The sequence below is a fragment of the Bos taurus genome, chromosome 12, assembly GCF_002263795.3.
Source record: "Bos taurus isolate L1 Dominette 01449 registration number 42190680 breed Hereford chromosome 12, ARS-UCD2.0, whole genome shotgun sequence".
Classification (NCBI taxonomy): Eukaryota; Metazoa; Chordata; class Mammalia; order Artiodactyla; family Bovidae; genus Bos; species Bos taurus.
Genome location: NC_037339.1, coordinates 23,318,599 through 23,341,241, shown reverse-complemented (window position 1 = coordinate 23,341,241; position 22,643 = coordinate 23,318,599). Strand labels below are relative to the sequence as shown.

General features: G+C 39.8%; 1 protein-coding gene across 1 annotated transcript in view; it reads left to right on the top strand.

Moving 5' to 3' along the window:
• The window catches only part of FREM2 (FRAS1 related extracellular matrix 2), a 158,457-nt gene that overhangs the window by 107,894 nt on the left and 27,920 nt on the right, over window positions 1-22,643 (top strand). Inside the window, exons 7-15 of the mRNA XM_002691799.6 lie at window positions 5,022-5,171; window positions 7,066-7,275; window positions 9,104-9,301; window positions 10,369-10,533; window positions 11,485-11,667; window positions 15,137-15,267; window positions 17,314-17,472; window positions 19,273-19,576; window positions 21,965-22,096. Coding sequence (XP_002691845.2) covers window positions 5,022-5,171; window positions 7,066-7,275; window positions 9,104-9,301; window positions 10,369-10,533; window positions 11,485-11,667; window positions 15,137-15,267; window positions 17,314-17,472; window positions 19,273-19,576; window positions 21,965-22,096 — 1,632 coding nt within the window. The remainder of the gene's footprint in view (window positions 1-5,021; window positions 5,172-7,065; window positions 7,276-9,103; window positions 9,302-10,368; window positions 10,534-11,484; window positions 11,668-15,136; window positions 15,268-17,313; window positions 17,473-19,272; window positions 19,577-21,964; window positions 22,097-22,643) is intronic.

Genomic DNA, 22,643 nt, shown 5'->3' with positions numbered 1-22,643 from the left:
ATTCTGCATGTTTTCTGTGGATGATGGAGTGGGGAAGAATGACTGTTTTATGGCATTTTGTGGATGTGGGCTGTGGCATACACGACTTTAATTGATCGTTCTCTTATTCCAGGTAGTAATATCAGCCGCTGACTTTTCTTTATTAAGACTGTGAACTTACAAGACACAGCGTGTATTTAAGATCTGACTCTAGGGACTCTCCTAGTGGTCCAGTGGTTAAGACTCTTTGCTTCCAATGCAGGGGGCACGGATTCAATCCCTGCTTGGGGAACTAAGATCCATGCCATAGCGCATGACAAAAAAAATTTTTTTTGTTCACAAAATTAAATGGGTCTTTTTTTTCTGATTTGCTTGAAGTTGTAATGTGGACGTTTATAAAACTAATAGACAAAGGTTTACAGTTTACTTAACTTTTGGAGAAACCAAGTGCCCATATAAAAACAAACAAGCATTGTACCAAAGAAAGGTGAGTTAAAATCTTACTTATAAATTATAATAGTTTTGCAAGAACAAGCAATTTTTTTGGATTTTGCCCAAATGTCTTTCAGCTTTTGACAGTTTTCATGCATCTATTCTTTCTTCCTTTTACTTGATTATTATCTATGCATTAAAATGTCCAGTAACCTCTTGCCAGTTATTTTGAGTGATTATTTATAACTCAACTCATTGCTTGAGAATGTTTAAGTCCTTCATATTACATGAGACTCTGTCCAAATGATGACAATTATAAATAGTATTTAAGTTTTAGAGACGGATGATGAGGTATTGAGAAATTGAAACTAGGCAGTTAACAAGAGCTGTTTCTCTTCTAAAAATATTCAATTGTGTTTTAATTTCATTATAGTCACTTTATACTTTAATCACAAAGATTTCAAATTGAATAGTAGACCAATTTTCCAGTCATCATGATAGAGCACAGAGAGGAAGAGAAATTACATAAATAACTCAAATCCATAGATATGCAAAAGTCCATCTTAAGGAAAGAAATCTTTCTTAATGCCTTCTATTACCTGCGATAATAAAATTGAGAGATTTAGGATTAAAATCCTTCTTCCATCTTTCCTCTTTCTTTCTGCTGGAGGTTACTACATACTACACAATGGTGATATAAAATGTTGTTTGCATTATTCCCATAAATCTTATTATGTATTGTTACATGCACCATTACCTCCCACTTGTCTCTCTTCTTCTCTCTTGTTTTCTCTCTCTCTCACACACACAGAACATAGGTCAGACACATAATAAATGTCCTACATATGGTAACTGTTATCATTACTCTTCATTCTTAACAACAATTAGGATTAAAATTTTTCAGAGTACTATGTAAAACATTTTTTCTTACAGAAATGCGCATTGAGCGATACCATAAAAACACGTGACCTACAGTTGACGGAGTGAGTCTGAAACACACAGGCAGAATAGAGCTTTGGCTCTGCAGAGCCCATGTGGTGATTGATGATCACCTTCCCTCACATGATTTTATTCTGTTCCACCTCTAGTATGTGTCTGGGAGGCATAGAGAGACAGGAGGACAGGAGAGATCATGATTAAATAGGGGGTCTTCCTTACTGCACTTCCCAGATCTCCCCCATAACCCATATCTAATCTGCACAATGATGTGGTTTGTCAGAAATGTCAAGAGCCTTAGATTACTCGCTGGATGCCGATGATCAGGCCTCTGCCATAATTATGTTAATAAAAGCCTTTTAAAAGACGTACAGATGTGCTTGGTGCAGCTGTCTGGTCCAAGTAAGCATTTTCAGGGTTCTGTCTTCACCTCTGCCCCCTCCTCAGGTGTGAGAAATGTAAGGAATTTATTGGCTTGTAGTTGAGGTCCACCTTGGCTGAGGTGAATAAGATAACCTTCATCTGCACACATCCACTGACATGTCCAGGCACCCTCCAAGTCTAAAGGATGAGAGGCCGGTGAAAGTATGCTATGGGCAGGTTTATCGTTTCATGAACCAAAGCGTGCAGGCAAAATGTCCAAGGTTGGTTGTGTATTATTCAAGAGTCCACGGAGCTCTATGCTTTTTATTATACATGCCTTAGGAAGAAACAAAGAAAACACCAGTTTCAATGAAGACGATTTATCCTGCAGACAGGAAAATAAAGAATCTTTACTCCACTTGAGCAGTGCCCCAAACTGGCTTTCCTGTGTGGCTGTGAGCCACAATTGCAGAGTTTTGTCTGATTTTTGTGTTTGATAATTCAATTAGATGCTCTGAAATGGGATAGTCATCTCCTGAATGGCCCTGCCTTTTAGGAAACACTGATGTGAGTTGTGTGACCTTTTAGACTTAGTCCTTTGGAGTCTTGTAAAACCAAACACAGATGACTAAAATGTCTCAAGCCAAAGGCTGTTTGCCTTATTAAGTGAATATATGCAATTAATTTATCTTTGTTAATGGTTGCTTATAAAATAAGCTCACAGTGGGTAAAGTATATGCTTTATATGCTATTTTTGCCTTTTCTCATGAGCCTATAAATATTTCAGAATAAGTCTGGGGAATTTTTAAAGCAAACTCACAAATCATCTCTGCTTTCTTCATTAGTCAGTTAACTGCAGTCCCTCAGACTTCCGGCTGTTTTGCAAGGTAAACTCCTGGTCACAAGGGGAATTCATCATCAGTACTGGAGAGAAGTATAAAGTCTCCAATGTATGTGTCTGTTTTAATGACCTGAGTCACACAATTTTCATACATGTTTAAAATAAATGTAAACTCCTTGGTATAAGATTATTTCTCTAGTGGAACCTCCATTGGTATAGAGTACCCTCAAAACCTTATCAGTTCAGTTCAGACACTCAGTCATGTCCAACTCTTTGCGACCTCATGAACTGCAGCACACCAATCCTCCCTGTCCATCACCAACTCCCAGAGTTTACTCAAACTCATGTCCATTGAGTCGGTGATGCCATCCAACCATCTCATCCTCTGTCATCCCCTTCTCCTCCTGCCTTCAATCTTTCCCAGCATCAGGGTCTTTTCCAATGAGTCAGTTCTTCACATCAGGTAGCCAAAGGATTGGAGTTTCAGCTTCAGCGTCAGTCCTTCCAGTAAATATTCAGGACTGATTTCCTTTAAGATTGACTGGTTGGATCTCCTTGCAGGCCAAGGGACTCTCAAGAGTCTTCTCCAACACCGCAGTTCAAAACATAAATTCTTCAGTGCTCAGCTTTCTTTATAGTCCAATTCTCACATCCATACACGACCACTGGAAAAACCTTGACTAGACGGACCTTTGACTAGCCTTGACTAGACAGACCTTTGTTGACAAAGTAATGTCTCTGCTTTTAATATGCTGTCTAGGTTGGTCATAACTTTCCTTCCAAGGAGTAAGTGTCTTTTAATTTCATGGCTGCAATCACCATCTGCAGTGATTTTGGAGCCCCAAAAAATAAAGTCAGCCACTGTTTCCACTGTTTCCCCATCTATTTGCCATGAAGTGATGGGACTGGAAGCCATGATCTTAGTTTTTTGAATGTTGAGCTTTAAGCCAACTTTTTCACTCTCCACTTTCACTTTCATCAAGAGGCTCTTTAGTTCCTCTTCACTTTCTGCCGTGAGGGTGGTGTCATCTGCATATCTGAGGTTATTGATATTTCTGCAGGCAATCTTGATTCCAGCTTGTGCTTCATCCAGCCCAGCATTTCTCATGATGTACTCTGCATATAAGTTAAATGAGCTGGATGACAATATACAGCCTTGACGTACTCCTTTTCCTATTTGGAACCAGTCTGTTGTTCCATGTCCAGTTCTAACTGTTGCTTCCTGATCTGCATACAAGTTTCTTAAGAGGCACGGTGGTCTGGTATTCCCAACTCTTTCAGAATTTTCCACAGTTTATTGTGATCCACACAGTCAAAGGCTTTGGCATAGTCAATAAAGCAGAAATAGATGTTTTTCTGCATCTCTCTTGCTTTTTCGATGATCCAGCGAATGTTGGCAATTTGATTTCTGGTTCCTCTGCCTTTTCTAAAACCAGCTTAAACATCTGGAAGTTCATGGTTCATGTATTGCTGAGACCCCGATTCAATTCTTGGGTCAGGATGATCCTCTGGAGAAGGGACAGGCTACCCACTCCAGTATTCTTGGGCTTCCCTGGTGGCTCAGCAGGTAAAGAATCTGCCTGCAATGCGGGAGACCTGAGTTTGATCCCTGGGTTGGGAAGATCCCCTGGAGAAGGGAACAGTTACCCACTCCAGTATTCTGGCCTGGAGAATTTCATGGACTATGTAGTCCATGGGTTCACAAAGAAACAGGGCTGAGCAACTTTCACTTTCAGTGGACTAGAAGATGTCATTATGCAAATAGTCTCCAAAGTGATAACTCAGTAGGAAACATTTTGACCAGTCAGGCCAAATTTATAAAATTTCAGTCTTTTTTGTTTTGTTTCATTTTGTTGCTATTTTACCAGCTAAATGTTTAGGAAATGCATTTAGTAACCATTCATAATTCCACGTACAGGGGACAAAGTAACTCATATGCCTCAAAAGAAGAATGTTCCATTAGAGGGACGTCCCTGGCAGTCCAGTGGTTAAGACTCTGAGCTTCCACTGCAGGGGGCACTGATTCGACCCCTGGTCTGGGAATTAAGCTCCAGCAAGCTGCAAGACAAGGCCAAAAAAAAACCAAAACAAGCCATAAAAAAAGTTCCATTAGACACTTTACTGTGTGTATTTCTGTTTTTCAACAGAGACATTTTAATCTGAAGCCTTGTAGAAGTCTAGACATTAAAGAGATGTCATCAGGACCTCCCTGGTGGTCCACTGGCTAAGACTCAGTGCTCCCAAAGCAGAGGGCACTGGTTTGGTCCCTGGTCAGGGTTCTAGGACTCTGGCTCCGCATGGCATGGCCAAAATAAATTAAATACAGAGGTGTTATCTTGCTAAAAGGAAATAATATGACCTTCTAAGGATGTCTATGAGATGAGGCTAACTCTTCTCGGTAATTACATATGTAGAGTTTGATGTGGAAAAGCAAATGTAACAGAAGTGGTTTCTGTTTCCTTCTTCACAGAACCTGTCTTCTACTTTGGTGACGTCGAGTACAAGGTGGATGAGAGTGCGGGCTCGGTGGAGGTGCGGGTGTGGAGGAGTGGCACTGACCTGTCCCAGGCTTCTAGTGTCACCGTGACATCGCAGAAAACAGACCCTCCCTCAGCCGATGGTGAGTAGTTTCCTACAATGATTCTTTTTGATGATTCCACAATTTTCAACTTCTTATGACAAAATACCTTAAAGCCCAAATACTTCACTTCTGTTGAAGCAGTCTGATTGAATGTACTTTTTTCCTGACGTTATTGCTATATAGTAAGTAAATTTACACTCTGTTTACTATTGTGAGAAAATGCACCCCAGGGCCACAAATCGAAAGCTAAGTTATAAACATGTAAGTCAAGAACTTTAACTTTGAATGCCTTTTTTTGCCTGAACGGGTTCTATCTATACCTGGCAAATCTACCATGGCTGAATCCTATGGCGTCATTTGCACAACAGGAATAATCTTGCTGGCCACCCTTACAGAATCTAGTGACATTTAAGTGTCATGCAGGCGTGGATCTCTGGCTTAGCTCCCTCTTCATTTTAAACAAACATCCCCATAAGTACTTGAGCCCCAAAGACTTTTTCTACCTTTCATTATACAATCTGTCCTAGCTGGCACATGGTTGCCTTTGATTCTGGAATCTACATGTGCAAAAAGTTGATCATGAAACTTAGGACAAGCATAAGATATGAAATTGCCTTCTCTTTGTCTCATGTAAATGACCAATAAAGGACTTCCCTGGTGGCCCAGTGGCTAAGACTCCATGATCCCAATGCAAGAGATCCAGTTATCGAACTGGTCAGGGAACTAGATCCCACGTGCTGAAACCGTGACATCTGCAACTAAGACCCAGTGCAGCCCAATAAATAAGTAAATGAAAATACTTCAAAAAAATTAAATGAACAATAGTACAATTTACCTCTTTCTCATTCATACACACACGCACACATAAGACACTCATCACATGCTCACACACAAAGCAAGTAGTGGCCGTTCCATTTTAAAAGTCACCCTTAAGTTTTCACTTTTTAAATGTCGTAGAACCAGTAGAGTGCTTTGAATGTGGTCCGTGTCCAATAAACCTTTGTTTAGCCAAATTAGTCATTTCTTTAGAGAACATTCCAATCAAAGAGATGAGAATTAAGATGTAGAAGCAGAGGACAAGAAAAATACAAAAGGAAACACAACGAGATAGAGATTTTTAAAAATAAAGACATGTACTTAATTATAGTTGCATATTCAGAGGTAAATAGATACAAAATGAGAGTTAGAAGAGCATTAGATATGAAAACAAAGAGATAATAATGAACTGTCTCCCCTGTTCCCAGTCTTCATGGATGTCGTGCCTAAAGATTAAGAGAAAGTTTTGTTTCTTAAATACTTTAGACATATATGGAGGTGTCAACATTAGTATGCACCCCACAGTCTGAAAAATAATACACTAAAAGCGAAATATGTCTTTGAGAATTAAAGATTGCTTTCTTTGCCAGGGATAGGAATGGGTGAAGTGTGTTGGACAAAAGCTTATATCTAAAATATGTTGCTTTAACCAGCAGACAATCACACACCTAAATAAGATGTTCTGTAGTAACTTCTGAAAATAAAAAATGGTTTTTTAACTATGGTTGACTATTTCCATGTTTATATTTCATAATTTGTTATGATCAAATACTTGATTGATATGCTGATTATTTTTAGACCTGATTTTTATTAGCTCTAATTGAGAATTCCAAAATAGATAAACTACAAGACAGAAAGCTAAAATAACAGAAAAGTAAAATAACCTTAGACATAGATACGACAGAGTTAGGAACCTGGTCTTTGAGCTACCATCTCATATCCAATGTAAATGCTAATCTTTTACATTTCATTAAATACACTTCTCTGTAATGTTATGCTAGTCAATATATTTTTTAAAGAATTATAAACAAGTCTGTTGAAAACATAGTTTTCATCTCGTAATTTTGTGTGCATTTAGCCAGTCCCCAGCTGAAACATTCTTTTGTTCCTGTCACAGCTGGAACAGACTACGTGGGAATCAGCCGTAATTTAGATTTTGCACCTGGAGTCAACATGCAAACCATTCGTGTTATCATTTTGGATGATCTCGGACAACCAATGCTGGAGGGTATTGAGCAATTTGAATTGGTGCTCCGAATGCCTATGAATGCAGCCCTTGGGGACCCCAGCAAAGCCACGGTGACCATAAATGATTCTGTCTCAGATTGTGAGTGTTTATTAACTGATGACGATAAGTAAAAAGATGGCTAGTGTTTACATAAATGTTAAGTAAAATGATAAACTAGGCTTTATATGGATGTGAATTTGAGCAAACCCCAGGAGATAGTGGAGAACAGGGGAGCCTGGCGTGTGGCAGTCCACGGGGTCACAAAGAGTCAGACCTGACTGAGCGACTGAATAACAGCAACAACCTTTTCAAAGGGATGTGAGGGAAAGAACGGTTCCAGATCTCAGTTTGTAGATAGCCATCTTTTCTGTATGTGTCTTTACATCACCTTCTATGTGTATTTATGTGTTTAAATTTCCCCTTTTGTATAAAGGCGCCGGTCATATTGAATTAAGGCCCACGCTGATGCCCTCATTTTTCCTTCATTAGTTCTGTAAAGACCCTTTCTCCACATAAAGTCATATTCTCAGGTATGGGTTGTTAGGACTTCACTCTATGAACAGGGGGCAGGGAGGGAGGTGTGGACGGACAGTTCATCCCATAATAATACCTTAGCTGACAGAGTCTTTCTTTCTTCTCCTGATTGTTTTCTTATTGTTTTGATAGAATTAGACAGTCTCAGAAGAAAAACTTGTAGTCTTCCTTTCAAATTAAAATAAAAGTGAGATTGTTATCATTACCTTGCTTGTGTGTCAAGAACTCCCTCCCACAGATTGGTGCAACTGCGTGAGATTGCACAAACCCTCGAGTATTAATGGTCTTTTCCCACTTCTCAACACCAGACACTTCCTGTTATCTCCTTACACACAGACAGTCCTGAAATTACTCCTAACGATATGCCAAAAGTGAGGCTCTCTGATTCATCGTCGAAAGGAAATTCTAAATAACCTTCTACCATGATGATCTTGGCATTACTTGGAGGAGTCTAACTCATCAATGAGATCTATAGTTAATTGACCCAGTATAGGTGTCACCTGTGTTTTCTATAAAGGCTTCCCTGGTGGCTCAGACAGTAAAGAATCTGCCTGCAGTGCAGGAGACCAGGGTTCAATCCCTGGGTCAGGAAGATCCCCTGGAGAAGGGAATGGCAACCCACTCCAGTATTCTTGCCTAGAGAATCCCTTGGACAGAGAAGCCTGGTGGACTATAGTCCATGGGGTCGCAAAGAGTCAGACATGACTGAGCAACTAACACTTCTTGATGCAATTCCACATGTATTATGTAATATATATATTATAGTCATTGTCATCTTTTCCATTATGGTCTGGGTAACTATGCTTGTAATTATGTACACAATCTTTAATGTTTTTCATATGAAGAAATTTTGAAAGGCTCTTGATTAAGCAATATATATAGATGGTGGTGGTTTAGTGGCTAAGTCATGTCCAACTCTTGCACACCCATGGACTATAGCCCACCAGGCTTCTCTGTCTATGGGATTCTCCAGGCAAGAATAGTGGAGTGGGTTGCCATTTCCTTCTCCAGGGGATCTTCCTGACCCAAGAATTGAACCCAGGTCTCCTGCATTGCAGGCAGATTCTTTACCGACTGAGCTATGAGGGAAACCCAATGTATATAGATACAGATATCTTAAAGTCTCTGGTTTTATCTACTTTTTCCCATTTCGTTGTGTCTCCCTACTCCACAAAAGAGGCAGAGCGAAATGTCAAGGATAAGGAAATCGCAACTCCGGGTTAAGTGGTTAGCTCAAGCCCAAAACACCGGCCAGTAACCGAGCAGAGACTGGGATCCAGTTCTTGTTGTTGTTTTGGTATTCTTCCCACTGAGCCATGTTTTCTGAAATTCCATTTTCCTCAAATTTCTGTTCACTTTGATTCAGGTATTTATGTTCTTGTGTTTTCTGCAGTACCTAAGATGCAATTCAAAGAACGAGTATACACTGGCAATGAAAATGATGGGCAGATAGTCGCCACGATCCACCGGAGTGGGGATACCCGGTACAGGTCTTCAGTGAGATGCTACACGCGACAGGGCTCTGCACAGGTGATGATGGACTTCGAAGAACGCCCCAATACTGACATCTCCATCATCACATTCCTCCCTGGTACGTGTCAGCTTGAAGTTTTTGTTTGGAGTTTGCAGAAGCCAAGTTTTGGGTGTGAAGTATCTATCAAGGATACTTGATTCTACAAGTTCTTGATTCCCTCAAGCTTCTGACATGGTTTAATGTGCACTAGATGACAATGAAGTGAGGTTGATTTTAACAGGTTGAATGCGTTTCCCTTTGGTTTCTGTGTCAGTGTGTTGATTAGTTTCTAGTGATGTGCTATATTGTTTGGGCTTCCCTCGTGGATCAGCGGTTAAGAACCCACCTGCCAATGCAGAGGTACAAGTTTGATCCCTGGGTCAGGAAGATCCCCCTGGAGGAGGAAATGGCAACCCACTCCAGTATTCTTGCCAGGAGAATCCCATGGACAGAGGAGCCTGGCGGGCTACAGTCCATGGGGTCGCAAAGAGTCAGACACGACTGAGCACACATGCTATATGGTTTATTCAAAACTTATTCAGCAGAAAATGGCATGTACAGATTTTACAATAGTGGGAAAGACTTAGTGTTCAAATGATAGAAATGAAAAGAAATAGGTGTCACGTTTTCAATATGGATTCAATGTCTTAAAATACTTGACTACTTTGATCCAATAATTGTGTAAGAAACATGTGAAAAGTGAAAGTGAAAGTCGCTCAGTCATGTCTGACTCTTTGCGACCCCATGGACTATACAGTCCAAGAAACATGTACTGTGATCCATTTGACAATGACCAACTGGTACAAATTTGCTAAATTTGCATCCTGATCATAATGTTAGAAATTTGTAAATGACATTAACATTTGCTCTTTTCCCCTTGTTTTCAGACATGAGTAACAAAACTTAAAGACAGAAGAAATTCCCTGTACTAATAGGAACCTGTCATTGCATACATTCAAACCTCGTTGTTCATTCAGCAAATAGTAACTGAAGGCTTATTACATGCTAGACATAGCTCTTTGCACTACTGATGCAGCAAGGGACAAAACAACATCCCCACCCTCGTGGTGTTTACCTTCTACTGCAGAGGTATCCGTTAGGGCTTAAGGGATATGACTGACCTGCTTTCATGATTATCGTTCCAGGGGAGATCGAAAAGCCTTGCATCCTGGAGCTGATGGATGACGTATTGTACGAGGAGGTAGAGGAGCTCCGACTGGTTCTTGGCACCCCACAAAGCAACTCTCCTTTTGGAGCTGCAGTTGGGGAACAAAATGAAACTCTGATAAGGATCCGAGACGATGCTGATAGTAAGAAGCCGTGTCTTGTGCTCAGCTGTAAATTGGGAACTGAAATCCATCTGTGTTCAAGTTTTAGGTAGCTCAGAAAATAAGCCCCTCTTCCTGACTAGGCTTTTTAAGTGGTTGAGAAATAGGAAAAAGGGGACTTCCTAGGCGGTCCAGTGGTTAAGTCTCCACCTTCCAATGCAGATGGTGCAGGTTCAAACCCTATTTGGAGACTCCCACATGCCGTGTGGTGCAGCTAAATAAATAAAAAGAACTTTAAAAAAAAAAGATTGTTAAAAAGAAATAGGAAAAAGACTAAGATAAATGGAGAAGGCAGTAAACCATTTAAACCGTAAGTTGATGTTGAAGAACATTGTTTATACGTAAATGCTGAGTCCAGAGCACTCATACCTGCTTGTTCCTCCTCCTGCCTTCAGTGCAGGTAATTCTGGAGCAACAGTTTCTTCCCTCCCCTCCCGCAGTCAGTGGCCCACTCATGTAAAAATTTTTGGCACACAGAGACAGCCCAGAGCACGTGATTTCTGGGGGCTGGTTAATTTCCAAGTAAGGAGCTGGGCCACGCATGCCCAGTTTCTCCTGACACACTCACCAGTTATACTGAGGGGACAGAGAGAAGCCCAGCATATGATATAATTAAGCTCCACCCACATGAAAAAGGGGCTTCCCAGGAGGCACTAGTGGTAAAGAACCCGTCTGCCAATGCAGGAGACAGGGGTTCAATTCCTGGGTCAGGAAGATCCCCTGAAGAAGGGCATAGCAACCCACTCCAGTATTCTTGCCTGGAGAATCCCATAGACAGAGGAGCCTGGCGGGCTGCAGTCCATAGGGTCCCAAAGAGTTGGATATGACTGAAACAACTTAACATGCACACACGTGGGAAAAAAAAACTGTCAGAAATGAAGGAAAAAGCATTCCCTTTACAAACTAATTTGCCCATGTTTCCTACTGTTTCAGAGACAATTATTAAATTTGGAGAGACCAAATTCAGCGTCAGTGAACCCAAAGAACCAGGACAGTCAGTGGTTATAAAAATTCCAGTGATTCGCCAAGGAGACACTTCAAAAGTTTCCATCGTGAGAGTTCACACTAAGGATGGCTCGGCCACTTCTGGAGAGGACTATCACCCTGTGTCGGAAGGTATGGGGGCTCTCGGGATGTCCGGATGAGTTGTACTCGCACTGCGTTGGTGCTGGTGTCCTTAAGAAAAAGAAGAGAAATATCCATTTACCTGAAATACAGATGCACATACTCCTTTAAGTTAACTTCCTTCAGAAAAACAAAGTCAATGGAATTTATTTCCAGGCATCTCCTTTTTGATTTACAGACTATATGTCTTAGGATTTAAGGAAATTTTGAATAAAGTTGCTAGATGTTTGAGTCTACTTTCATTTTCAACAATCTTTACCTTCATTATGGTCATTCGATATTAAATAATAACTTTCCTGAATATTCTATTACATGGAAAATGTATGTCATAGCCAAGAAGATAGTCTTTTTTAGTTTATAGAATACCAACAATCCAAAACGTCAAGCTTGAAAATTTTGTGTTAATGTAAGGCAGTGAAAAGGGGAACAGACGACCAACTATAGAGACCATGAATTCTCTGGGCTTCACGAGCTTGTCATAAACACATTTCATCCATCCCTTTTCTTCTTCAAACTTTTGGATCATTTCACCATCTATTTTTAGAAGTATAAAACAAATCAATTAGTCTCTCTCTCTCTGGATTATTTACTGGCAAAATAGACATAAAATGATGTCCAAAATTAAGTTTATGAATTATTTGTAGTTAGTTGTCCTTATCCAGAGAAGGCAATGGCAACGCACTCCAGTACTCTTGCCTGGAAAATCCCATGGATGGAGGAGCCTGGTAGGCTGCAGTCCATGGGGTCGCTAAGAGTTGGGCATGACTGAGCGACTTCCCTTTCACTTTTCACTTTCATGCACTGGAGAAGGAAATGGCAACCCACTCCAGTGTTCTTGCCTGGAGAATCCCAGGGATGGGGGAGCCTGGTGGGCCGCCGTCTGTGGGGTCACACAGAGTCAGACACGACTGAAGCGACTTAGTAGTAGTAATTGTCCTTACCCACTTCGTTTCTAGTTTTCTACCTGCCACAGCCAACAGTTTTTGGTGATCATAGACTACAGGCATTCATCTTGGTCTGCCAACTTCAGAACAGTTTAGAAAGTGACTAATAGTTACTATCAGTCATTGACTGAGTTAATGAGACAATAGGAAAAAACAGCATCTTCTACAAAGAACCATGTATTTTCTTTGCATATATGGTAAAAGTCTGATGAACTGCTATAGAGCTTCAAAGTTATCTTCATATTATTTCCTATGTAAAGAATGATAATCTATTTGAAATAAATCACATAAAACTGAAAAGGAGAGGAAAAAACTGATCAGCTATGAAATTATAAAATCTGAAATAAGTATCTCTAACATAAGCATGTTTTACATGAAGGAAGCATCTTCTAAATATGTACAATATGACCTTTAACAGAAAATATTTTTCTTAGAAATAAAACCATTCTTTTTGCTAAGACAAAAACAAAATCATATGTATATAGTAAATTGACAAATGAAGTCAGAGAAAACATAAAATGTTAAATCAACCTGTGTCTCTTTTGTCCTATAAATATGAGCATGCTATTTATAAATGTTTATAATAAAAATTTAATCTTTCCTGAAACATAACATCTTCTTATGGACCAAATTGTGGTCAGTCCTTTGCAATAAACAAAAAATTAAACATAGAATAAAAGTTGAAATAGTTTTGTGTTATAAATGTCTGGGGACTTTTCTGGCAGTCCAATGATTAAGACTTTGCCTTCTATTTCAGGGACTGCAAGTTCAATCCCTGATCAGGGAGCTAAGATTCCACATGCCTTTTTGCCAAAAAGGCATCACAGTACATCACAGATGCAATATTATAACAAAGTCAATAAAGATTTTTTAAATGTTCCACATCAAAAAAAAAGAAACCCTAAAAAAATGACTAAAGTGGCAGATAAAGACTATATATTGATTGAAGGAAGAACTGTCATTTAGCACATATATGTAAGAAGACAGTAATCTAAGCATTTAAAATAAATACTGAAGTTTTCGACTTCTTAGAAACTGGGTCTGTATAATTCACAGCACTGCCGAACTCAGATGCTTATAAGGCTAAGATAAGCAATGAAAATGAGTAGATCAAGGAGGGTATGAGGGAAAGATGGAATAATGGAAATCTTCTTCAACAAGAAAGTTCATTCCCTGCTGAGCAAAACTTGTATGGTCATAGCCAGATGACAGTGTGCAGTCAGAAAAGTGCAAAAGATATGAAAAATCTGTATTTTCCTGTGAAATCCCCAGATATTGAAGGATTAGAAACTAACTTTCCATTGCAACATCATCACAGGTCAAGCCAAACAAATTGATGACCCGAAAGTGATCAGCTATTTTCACCCTCTGGAACAAGAAGCATAAGCCCTCCTGGCGTGGGAGAAATATAAGACTGATGGACTCAAATTATAGGTTAAGGCCAATGTGAGAAATGGCTGTACTGAGAAACAGAACTGATTTGAAAGATGAGTCTGGCTTACTAACACAATTTTAAAGAAAAAATCTTTTTCATAATTGATGGAAGTAGGCAAAGAAAGATACATTAAAGACACATTTTCTTCTGTTACATTTTAAAGGACTTCTTAATTTAGAATTATAATGATCAAATACTGCAGCATCTGTTATCTTCTCAGATTGGAATGATTATGCATTATATTCTTTATTTTCTCTCCTGAACCAGTTTCTTAAAAGGCATTGTAAAGCCCACAAAGTTGTTTATCCAACTTTGGTCAGCTGCTTATTCATGAGTTCAATAAAATCAATTAATTTTTTAATATCTTGAGAATTTTAGAATAAATGATTAAAAGGGGATTATCATGATGGGTTTAATTTTCATAACAATGAAGGAATTATTTTTAGTGAGGAGGAACAGGGTGAGAGCAAAAACACCATTAATGCTTTTGTTAATAAAATGTTCTGCATTTCTAAGATTAACATCAACAAACAAAAGAAGTCTTTTTAAAATATAATTTGACATGATGTTAAAAATTGCAACCATTTTATGTCCAGCTTTTCTAGATACATACATAATGAAAATACTATTCACACTCAGTAATACCTGTGTGATCATATATTTGACACACGTCCTATTGGTCTGGAAATTCTGGGAAATGAGAGGTGAGTTTGTCTGGTTGTTCCAGTATTAGAATTATGAATTGCCTATTCCATCACTCTGCATTTTTTCAAACTGTGAATCAAAAAAATCAATTTAGTAGCTTATGATTAGAGTTTTCTTCTGGATAAAATGGAATGGAAAAATATTAGCATGCAATGCATATAGTGAGAATAGATGATGTTTTAAAAACTTTATTCATTTTATTCACACCCACATGTGCACATAAACATGTGCAAGATATGTGAGTATCTTTACATAGTCTAAGTATACTGGGCCACAATATAAAATGTATTTCTCATTGTGGGTCATTGTCAAAGGTTACCAGAAGCTTCTCATATTCCTATGTAAAGGATTTAAACCTGTGATTTTGCATTTGTAGAAATTGAGTTTAAGGAGGGAGAAACCCAGCACATTGTTGAAATTGAAGTAATATTCGATGGCGTAAGAGAAATGAGAGAGGCCTTCACTGTCCACCTAAAACCTGATGAAAATATGATAGCAGAGACACAGGTAAGTAATCAGATATGGATATAAAGTCATGGCCAACATTTTATCAGGGAAAATGCGTGTAACCATCCCCAGTATACAGCTAAGTCATGGACTTTAGACTTGTATAAAGAAGATGCACATAATCTCTCTTCACCTCCTAAATAAATGTTACTTCCATTGGAAAACAAGAATGAAGAAATTCCTAAATTCCCTGGTGGTTCAATGGTTAGGGCTGTACGCCTTTACTGCCAAGGACCTGCGTTCCATCCCTGGTCAGAGAACCAAGATCCCACGAGACAAGTGACACGGCCAAAAAAAAAAAAAGATTCCTGTCTCTTTCTTGAAAAATCATGTCTGTAGGAAGTCAAGGACTAGAGTCTCTGAGTCCCACAGCAGCCCAGTTTACCCTTCCATTTCAGTCAATAATGATTGAATCTAATAATGATTGAATCTGGGATTAACCTTTGTGCTTTGTAGTCTCAGCACAAGGATGAGGCTATTAGTTTAGTGCCATAACTCATTAAAACACACATTTTTAACCCATGAAACTATTTTCTAACCCTCAAAATCCCCACCTGTTCATCATAACTATTAAACTGATGTCCAGAGGCTCAAAGACTCAAATGTTACGGTCCTAACAATTCTTTTCTGTTTTCATTTTATTTTATATTGTATCATCGACCAGATTTTCTTCAAGATAACCATAATCTCCATAGAATTTTGACCTTTAAACCTAATTTTTAAAACTAAAGGATTTTTAAATCTTTATTTCATATTGGAGAGTAGTTGATTAACAATGTTGTGTGAGTTCCAGGTTTACAGCAAAGTGATTCAGTTATGCATATAGGTGTATCTGTTCTTTTTCAAGCTCTTTGCCCATTTATTACAGAATGTTGAGCAAAGTTCCCTGTGCTATACAGTAGGTCTTTGTTGTTTATCTATTTTAAATAGAGCAATTTGTACATGTCAGCCCCAAACTCCCATTCTATCGCTCCCCACCACCCTTCCCCACTAGTAACCATAAATTCATTCTCTAAATCTGTGAATCTGTTTCTGTTTTGTAAATAGGTTCATTTGTATCATTGTTTTAAGATTTTTGCATATAAGTGATATCGTAAGATTTAAGAAACTGACCAATGTTTATATTATTCTATTTCTTTTATATATTAGTGACTTCACTATTAGTATAAGATATTTTTCCCTTAAGTACAAGTATTTTTAATATTTTATAATTTTTGCTACTTGGCTTTTTTTTCAAGTCATAGTTAAAATTCAAGAAGTAGGAACAGCAAATCTTTTTCAAATGTAAGTCTTGATCACCTAAGAAATGAGTCTTTAATTTTTATGGAGCATTGTATTAACCTCTCCTGAGTAAGAGGAACAGAGATTCACTCAAATGACTTTAAGTGATCAAAGCCTCTTTTAAGAGGACATTGGTAAGTATAGGCTTAGGAACTGTGAGGTATCATCAGATATTGGAAGATGGTTCAGGAGCTAAGGCAAATGTATCAGCAAGGTGTTCTTATCACCCTACGAGCAGTAGATATTCACAGGACCCTCTTCTGTCTGCGACTCAGCTTCTCCCTCTGCCTTTGCTTCACGCTGTGCTTCTGCCCGTCTAAAGCTTCACTTTGCACGGCCATCCCCTTCAGCAGGATCCACAATCTCACGTGACCCCTAGAATCCACCTTCTCCCATGGCTCCTTCAGCTTTCCTCCCACTATTCATTAACTGACTTTGTCATCGTCTTCCACTTTACGACCCCAACACTTCAAACCAAGTTACATTTAGCCAGTATCATTACCATTTGGAGAAAAAATTACCACCACATACTTTGTGGACCACTGGCCAACAGACTGCCCTGGGCGCAGGTCCCCTCCCTTGTACATTCTGGAGTCATTAGAAACAAGCCACATAGGGCCTGTCACACCGCAGGGTCTCTGGGTGTGACAGTTGCTATTATATTGAAACCATGTACTTGCCTACTTGTCGGTATTGTTCTGCACAGTAGAAGCATCCAGAGTCTGATATTTCAATAATCATGGGTAACTTATCTTTTCCTTCAAGGCGACCAAAGCCATCGTGTATATAGAAGAAATGAACAGCATGGCCGATGTCACTTTTCCTTCTGTCCCTCAAGTTGTGTCCTTGCTGACGTACGATGACTCTTCCAGGGCCAAAGAGAGTGCTGGGCCTGTGTCTGGTTATCCTGTCGTCTGTATCACAGTGAGTAGGAAATGGAGGAAAATTGTGAAATAGTAAAAATAGTTATGAACATTAACCAAGGTCGCATGGGCTTTGCCATGATGAGATAAAAGTGGGAAAATACTGCAGTATTTACTCTTTGGTCTTTGGAGAGGAAAATATTACTCAAGTGAAGCTCCCGTTTTTCTCCCTTTCATCTGACAGAGGTTTACTAACTGATGTGCCCATAGTATGTATCTCATATTCTCTCAGAATCTGTCACTGGGAGAAAAATTAGTAAGATATAAACTTTGTGCTCGAGGAATTTAAAAATAAGGAAGAGGAAAATATGTAAGACTCTGTCACTCTACTATAAGGCAAGATGAGCATTATCATGATACAAACTAGGAAATAGAACCGCAGCTCCACCTGTGAGGGAAGGTTTGGGACGGTCTGATGGAGGGTCACTAGTTTGAGTCACATAAGGAAATATTATTCCAAAATGATGGTTGCATTACAAATGGCATATTATCATTACTTTTTTTAGTTACCCTCTCTTTGCTATAAATTATAAGCACCTTGTGAGCAAAAATCAGGACACATTTACTTATTTTATATTGCTTTACAATGTTCTGCTAGTTTCTGCTGTACAACAAAGTGAATCATCTATATGTCCGTATACATATATCTCCTCTCTCTAGTGCCTCCCTCCCACCTCTGTAAGTCATCACAGGGCCCTGAGCTGAGCTCCCTGCACTCTACAGCAGCTTCCCACTAGCTAGCTATTTTATACATGGTAGTGTATGTATCGGAGAAGGCACTGGCACCCCACTTCAGTACTCCTGCCTGGAAAATCCCACGGACAGAGGAGCCTGGAAGGCTGCAGTCCATGGGGTCACTGAGGGTTGGACACGACTAAGCGACGTCACTTTCATTTTTCACTTTCATGCATTGGAGAAGGAAATGGCAACCCGCTCCAGTGTTCTTGCCTGGAGAATCCCAGGGACGGGGGAGCCTGGTGAGCTGCCATCTATGGGGTCGCACAGAGTCGGAAACGACTGAAGCGACTTAGCAGCAGCCGCAGCAGTGTATGTATCGGGCTTCCCTGGTGGCTGAGACAGTAAAGAATTTGCCTGCAATGCAGGAGATAAGGGTTTGATCCCTGGGTTGGGAAGATGCCCTGGAGAAGGAAGTGGCAACCCATTCCAGTATTCTTGCCTGGAGAATCCCATAGACAGAGGAGCCTGGTAGGCTGCAGTCCATGGGGTCGCACAGAGTCAAACACAACTGAAGGGACTTAGCAGCAGCAGCAGCAGCAGGGAGCTCTTGCCCAGAAGAATGACATGAGCAGAGGGGTTGTACTGAAGTGTTACCATGGCAGCAATGGTCCCCTGACTAGAAAGGCTCTGAATTAGATAGAAAGGTGATGCTGGGAATGGGAAGAAGGGACCAACTTACGAGACAGTGCACAAAAAGAATCAACCAAGTTCACTCACCCACTGGACATGGGGGACAAAATAAAAAGAGGAAAGTGAGGGAGCGAGAAAGAACAGGGATGATCCGACAACTCTAAGGATGCGAGAGATGATGAAATGAGTGTCACTTTTACTCAAGTTACCAAGTTAAAGGCGGAAAAGCCCCATAAGCTGTTTGAAATGCAAGATCAGAGTTCCTGAAAGCTAGCATGGATAGGAATAGGAATTTGAAAGTTGCATGAATAGCATTGTTGACTTCGGGTGAAAAAAAGTAGCACCAAAGATACTAAAGTAGAGAGAATTTAAGAGGAATAATTTCCACCTTGTTCTATCCTGTGGCCCTAACATAGTTATTTGTTTCCCATAGGCTTGCAACCCTAAATATCCAGACTATGAAAAAACAGGCTCTATTTGTGCAAGTGAGAACATCAATGACACTTCGACCCGGTACCGATGGCTGATCAGCGCCCCCGCGGGCCCCGACGGCGTGACCAGCCCCATGAGAGAAGTGGACTTTGACACCTTTTTCACTTCGTCCAAGATGATCACTTTAGACTCCATATACTTCCAGCCTGGATCCAGAGTGCAGTGTGCAGCTCGAGCTGTGAATGCTGACGGCAGTGAAGGCTTGGAGCTGATGAGTCCTATTGTGACCATCGGCAGAGAAGAAGGTAGTTTTCACATCATGTTTGCTGGAATACCGAGGAATGTTATATATGTCTAATGTCTAGTTATTTTCATTCCTCCAAATGCCCCATGTATTCTGTGATACGTTGATAATTTCAAATGATAAAGTGAAAGTGTTAGTCACTCAGTTGTGTCTGACTCTTTGCAACCCTGGACTGTAGCCCACCAGGTTCCTCTGTCCATGGGATTTTCCAAGCAAGAATACTGGAGCAGGTTACCATTCCCTTCTCCAGGGGATCTTCCCAACCCAGGAATCAAACCCTGGTTTCCTGCATTGCAGGAGGATTCTTTACCATCTGAGCCATTGCTGCTCTTAAAATGATAGGTATTTTAAAATGATAATCTATTTTCACAAAAATAGACATTAGAAAACAAATATATACTCATTGTTCATTTTTCAATCACCACACAAATGTTACAATTTTGCTGGAATATGAAAAATAAGGCAGGATTCCTGCCCTCCCATATTCCTGCCCTTCCTTCACACTCAAGTTGAAGACAGACACATTTTAGTCTGGCCAGGGCTCAGAAATGCAAAAGTCATCGTGATGAGTTCTAATCTGAATGGATCATGAAAGGTTTCATCAAAGAGGAGATGCTTAAGCTGAATTTTGAAAACAGGAGTGGGGGAAAGGCATGAGCAATGACTCATAGACACACGAGGAAACCTAGAGTATTCTGGGAACTGCAAGCAGAGAAATAAGGCAGCATGTAGGGGAGAGAGGGGTGATCAGATGAAGCAGATGGTACACGCGGGTCGGATCTGGGCAGCGTGGCTCATGTGAAGGTGCAAAGCCAGGGCACTCCCAGCTGGGTGTTGGATGAGCAGGAGCTTGCTGGGGCAGGAGGGGAAGGACAGTCCAAGAACAGAGGTATGCAAGAGTGTCTATACTTTATTATTACAAGGGAGTTAATAAGGGAAGTACATACTGTAAGAAACCATATAGAGAGAGAAAACTATGTATTTTGGTCTCTTTAAGATTCTCTGATTCTAGTTTTCATTTCTAAAATGAGTACATTTTTAACTTTATTTTATTATAAATAATGTATATTTTATGACTAGTCAAGTATTTAATTCTAGGATAACAATCTCATTCATTTAGTTAAACCACAGTTACTTTTTCCCTGTTGTTTCTCAATCATTTTTACTATGTCTGTTTATATTAAAATGATCTTGTGAATTTGACTGTAACTGATGATGAGGCAGGACTGGAGCCCAGACACAGTGGAGGTGGGAAATAGATGTGGCTGGAGACAACATTGAAAAGACGGGAAATCCACTTCATAAACTAACCCTCTACTCTGCAGAATTTTTAACCTAGAGTTTAAAAATAATTATTTTTATAAGATTCTATTTCTAAAAATTCCATTTGTAAACAATTCTTCAGAAGTATGTTTGTTGCAGCAAGAAAGGTTATATGGACCATCTCCCACCCTTATATATTCAGGGTCAATATATATTAATAAACAGTGTAGTAAACATGTTCTTTTATCAGGATTAAAATGTATGATTTTTAAGTTTCTTTTAAAGCCAAAGTATTGTGTTGATGCCAAAAAAATTAAACAATGACTTTAAATTAATCACCCTTTATTAATAAAACAGACATGCCTGATGCTAGGGCCTGATTCTGATTTTGTTGACATTCTCATAAATACCTTTTGAACTGTGGTGTTGGAGAAGACTCTTGAGAATCCCTTGGACTGCAAGGAGATCCAACCAGTCCATCCTAAAGGAAATCAGTCCTGAATATTCATTGGAAGGACTGACGCTGAAGCTGAAACGCCAACACTTTGGCCACCTGATGCGAAGAACTGACTCGTTGGAAAAGACCCTGATGCTGGGAAAGATTGAGGGCAGGAGAAGGGGATGACAGAGGATGAGATGGTTGGATGGTGTCACCAACTCGATAGATATGAGTTTGAGCAAGCTCCGGGAGTTGGTGAAGGACAGGGAAGCCTGGCGTGCCACAGTTCATGGGGTCACAGAGTCGGACACAACTGAGTAACTGAACTGACACTTTTCTCCTATTGTTTCTCAGTCATTTTAACTGTATCTGTTTATAATAAAATAATCTTGTGAATATGACCATAACCGATGATGTACAGCATATATTAAATCACATTGAACAATAACTCTTTTTTCTCAAACTTTAGAAGATACTCCAAGTCTTAAGAAGTAGCCATTGGACTGTCTGCTGGAATTACTTGTCACACAATGGTCTTTTGATTCCTCATAGTATCTACTCTCAGCAATGCCATGGTCCACAGAGAATTTTAAAGTAGAGAAAAATAATAGTGCCTATTAAAAACGTATATACTTTAGGTGTCAACCGTTATCTTCTTTTAGCATAAGTGTCTTCACTGTGCCTTAGGCCTTTGCCAGCCCCGAGTGCCAGGGATAGTGGGAGCAGAGCCCTTCTCAGCTAAACTGCGCTACACGGGCCCCGAGGACTCAGAGTACACGAACCTCATCAAGCTCACCGTCACGATGCCCCACACAGACGGTAGGTGACTGCGTAAGCAAAGCGTGGAGATGGCTTGGGTTTCTCTTTCCCTGGTTTATTTTACTGAATACAGGCAGAGCTCATTTCATTGCACTTCACAGATACTCCGGTTTTTACAAGTTGAAGGTGGGTGGCAACCCTGCTTCCAGCAATGTTGGCACTGTTTTCCCAACAGCATCTGCTTGCTTCACATCTCTGTGCCGCATTTTGGTAATTCTCTCGATATTTCAAACCCTCTGCCAGCATAAAGATTTTGATTCACTGAAAGCTCGGGTGATGGTTAGCATTTTTCAACAATAAAATATTTTTCAGTGAAGGTGGGTCCATTGTGTTTTAGATGTGACGCTATTACACACTTTACAGTATAGTTGCACTGGGAAATGAAAAAATTCATGGAACTCACTTCATTTTTATATTCACTTTATTGCGGTGATCTAGAACCAAACCTGTGGTATCTCTGAGGTCTGCCTGTTTTCTGAATAACCAAGTGTACAATAAATGCTCAGTTTACATTAAGTTTCAAGTCTTGCTTCTTTTGAGTGTATTT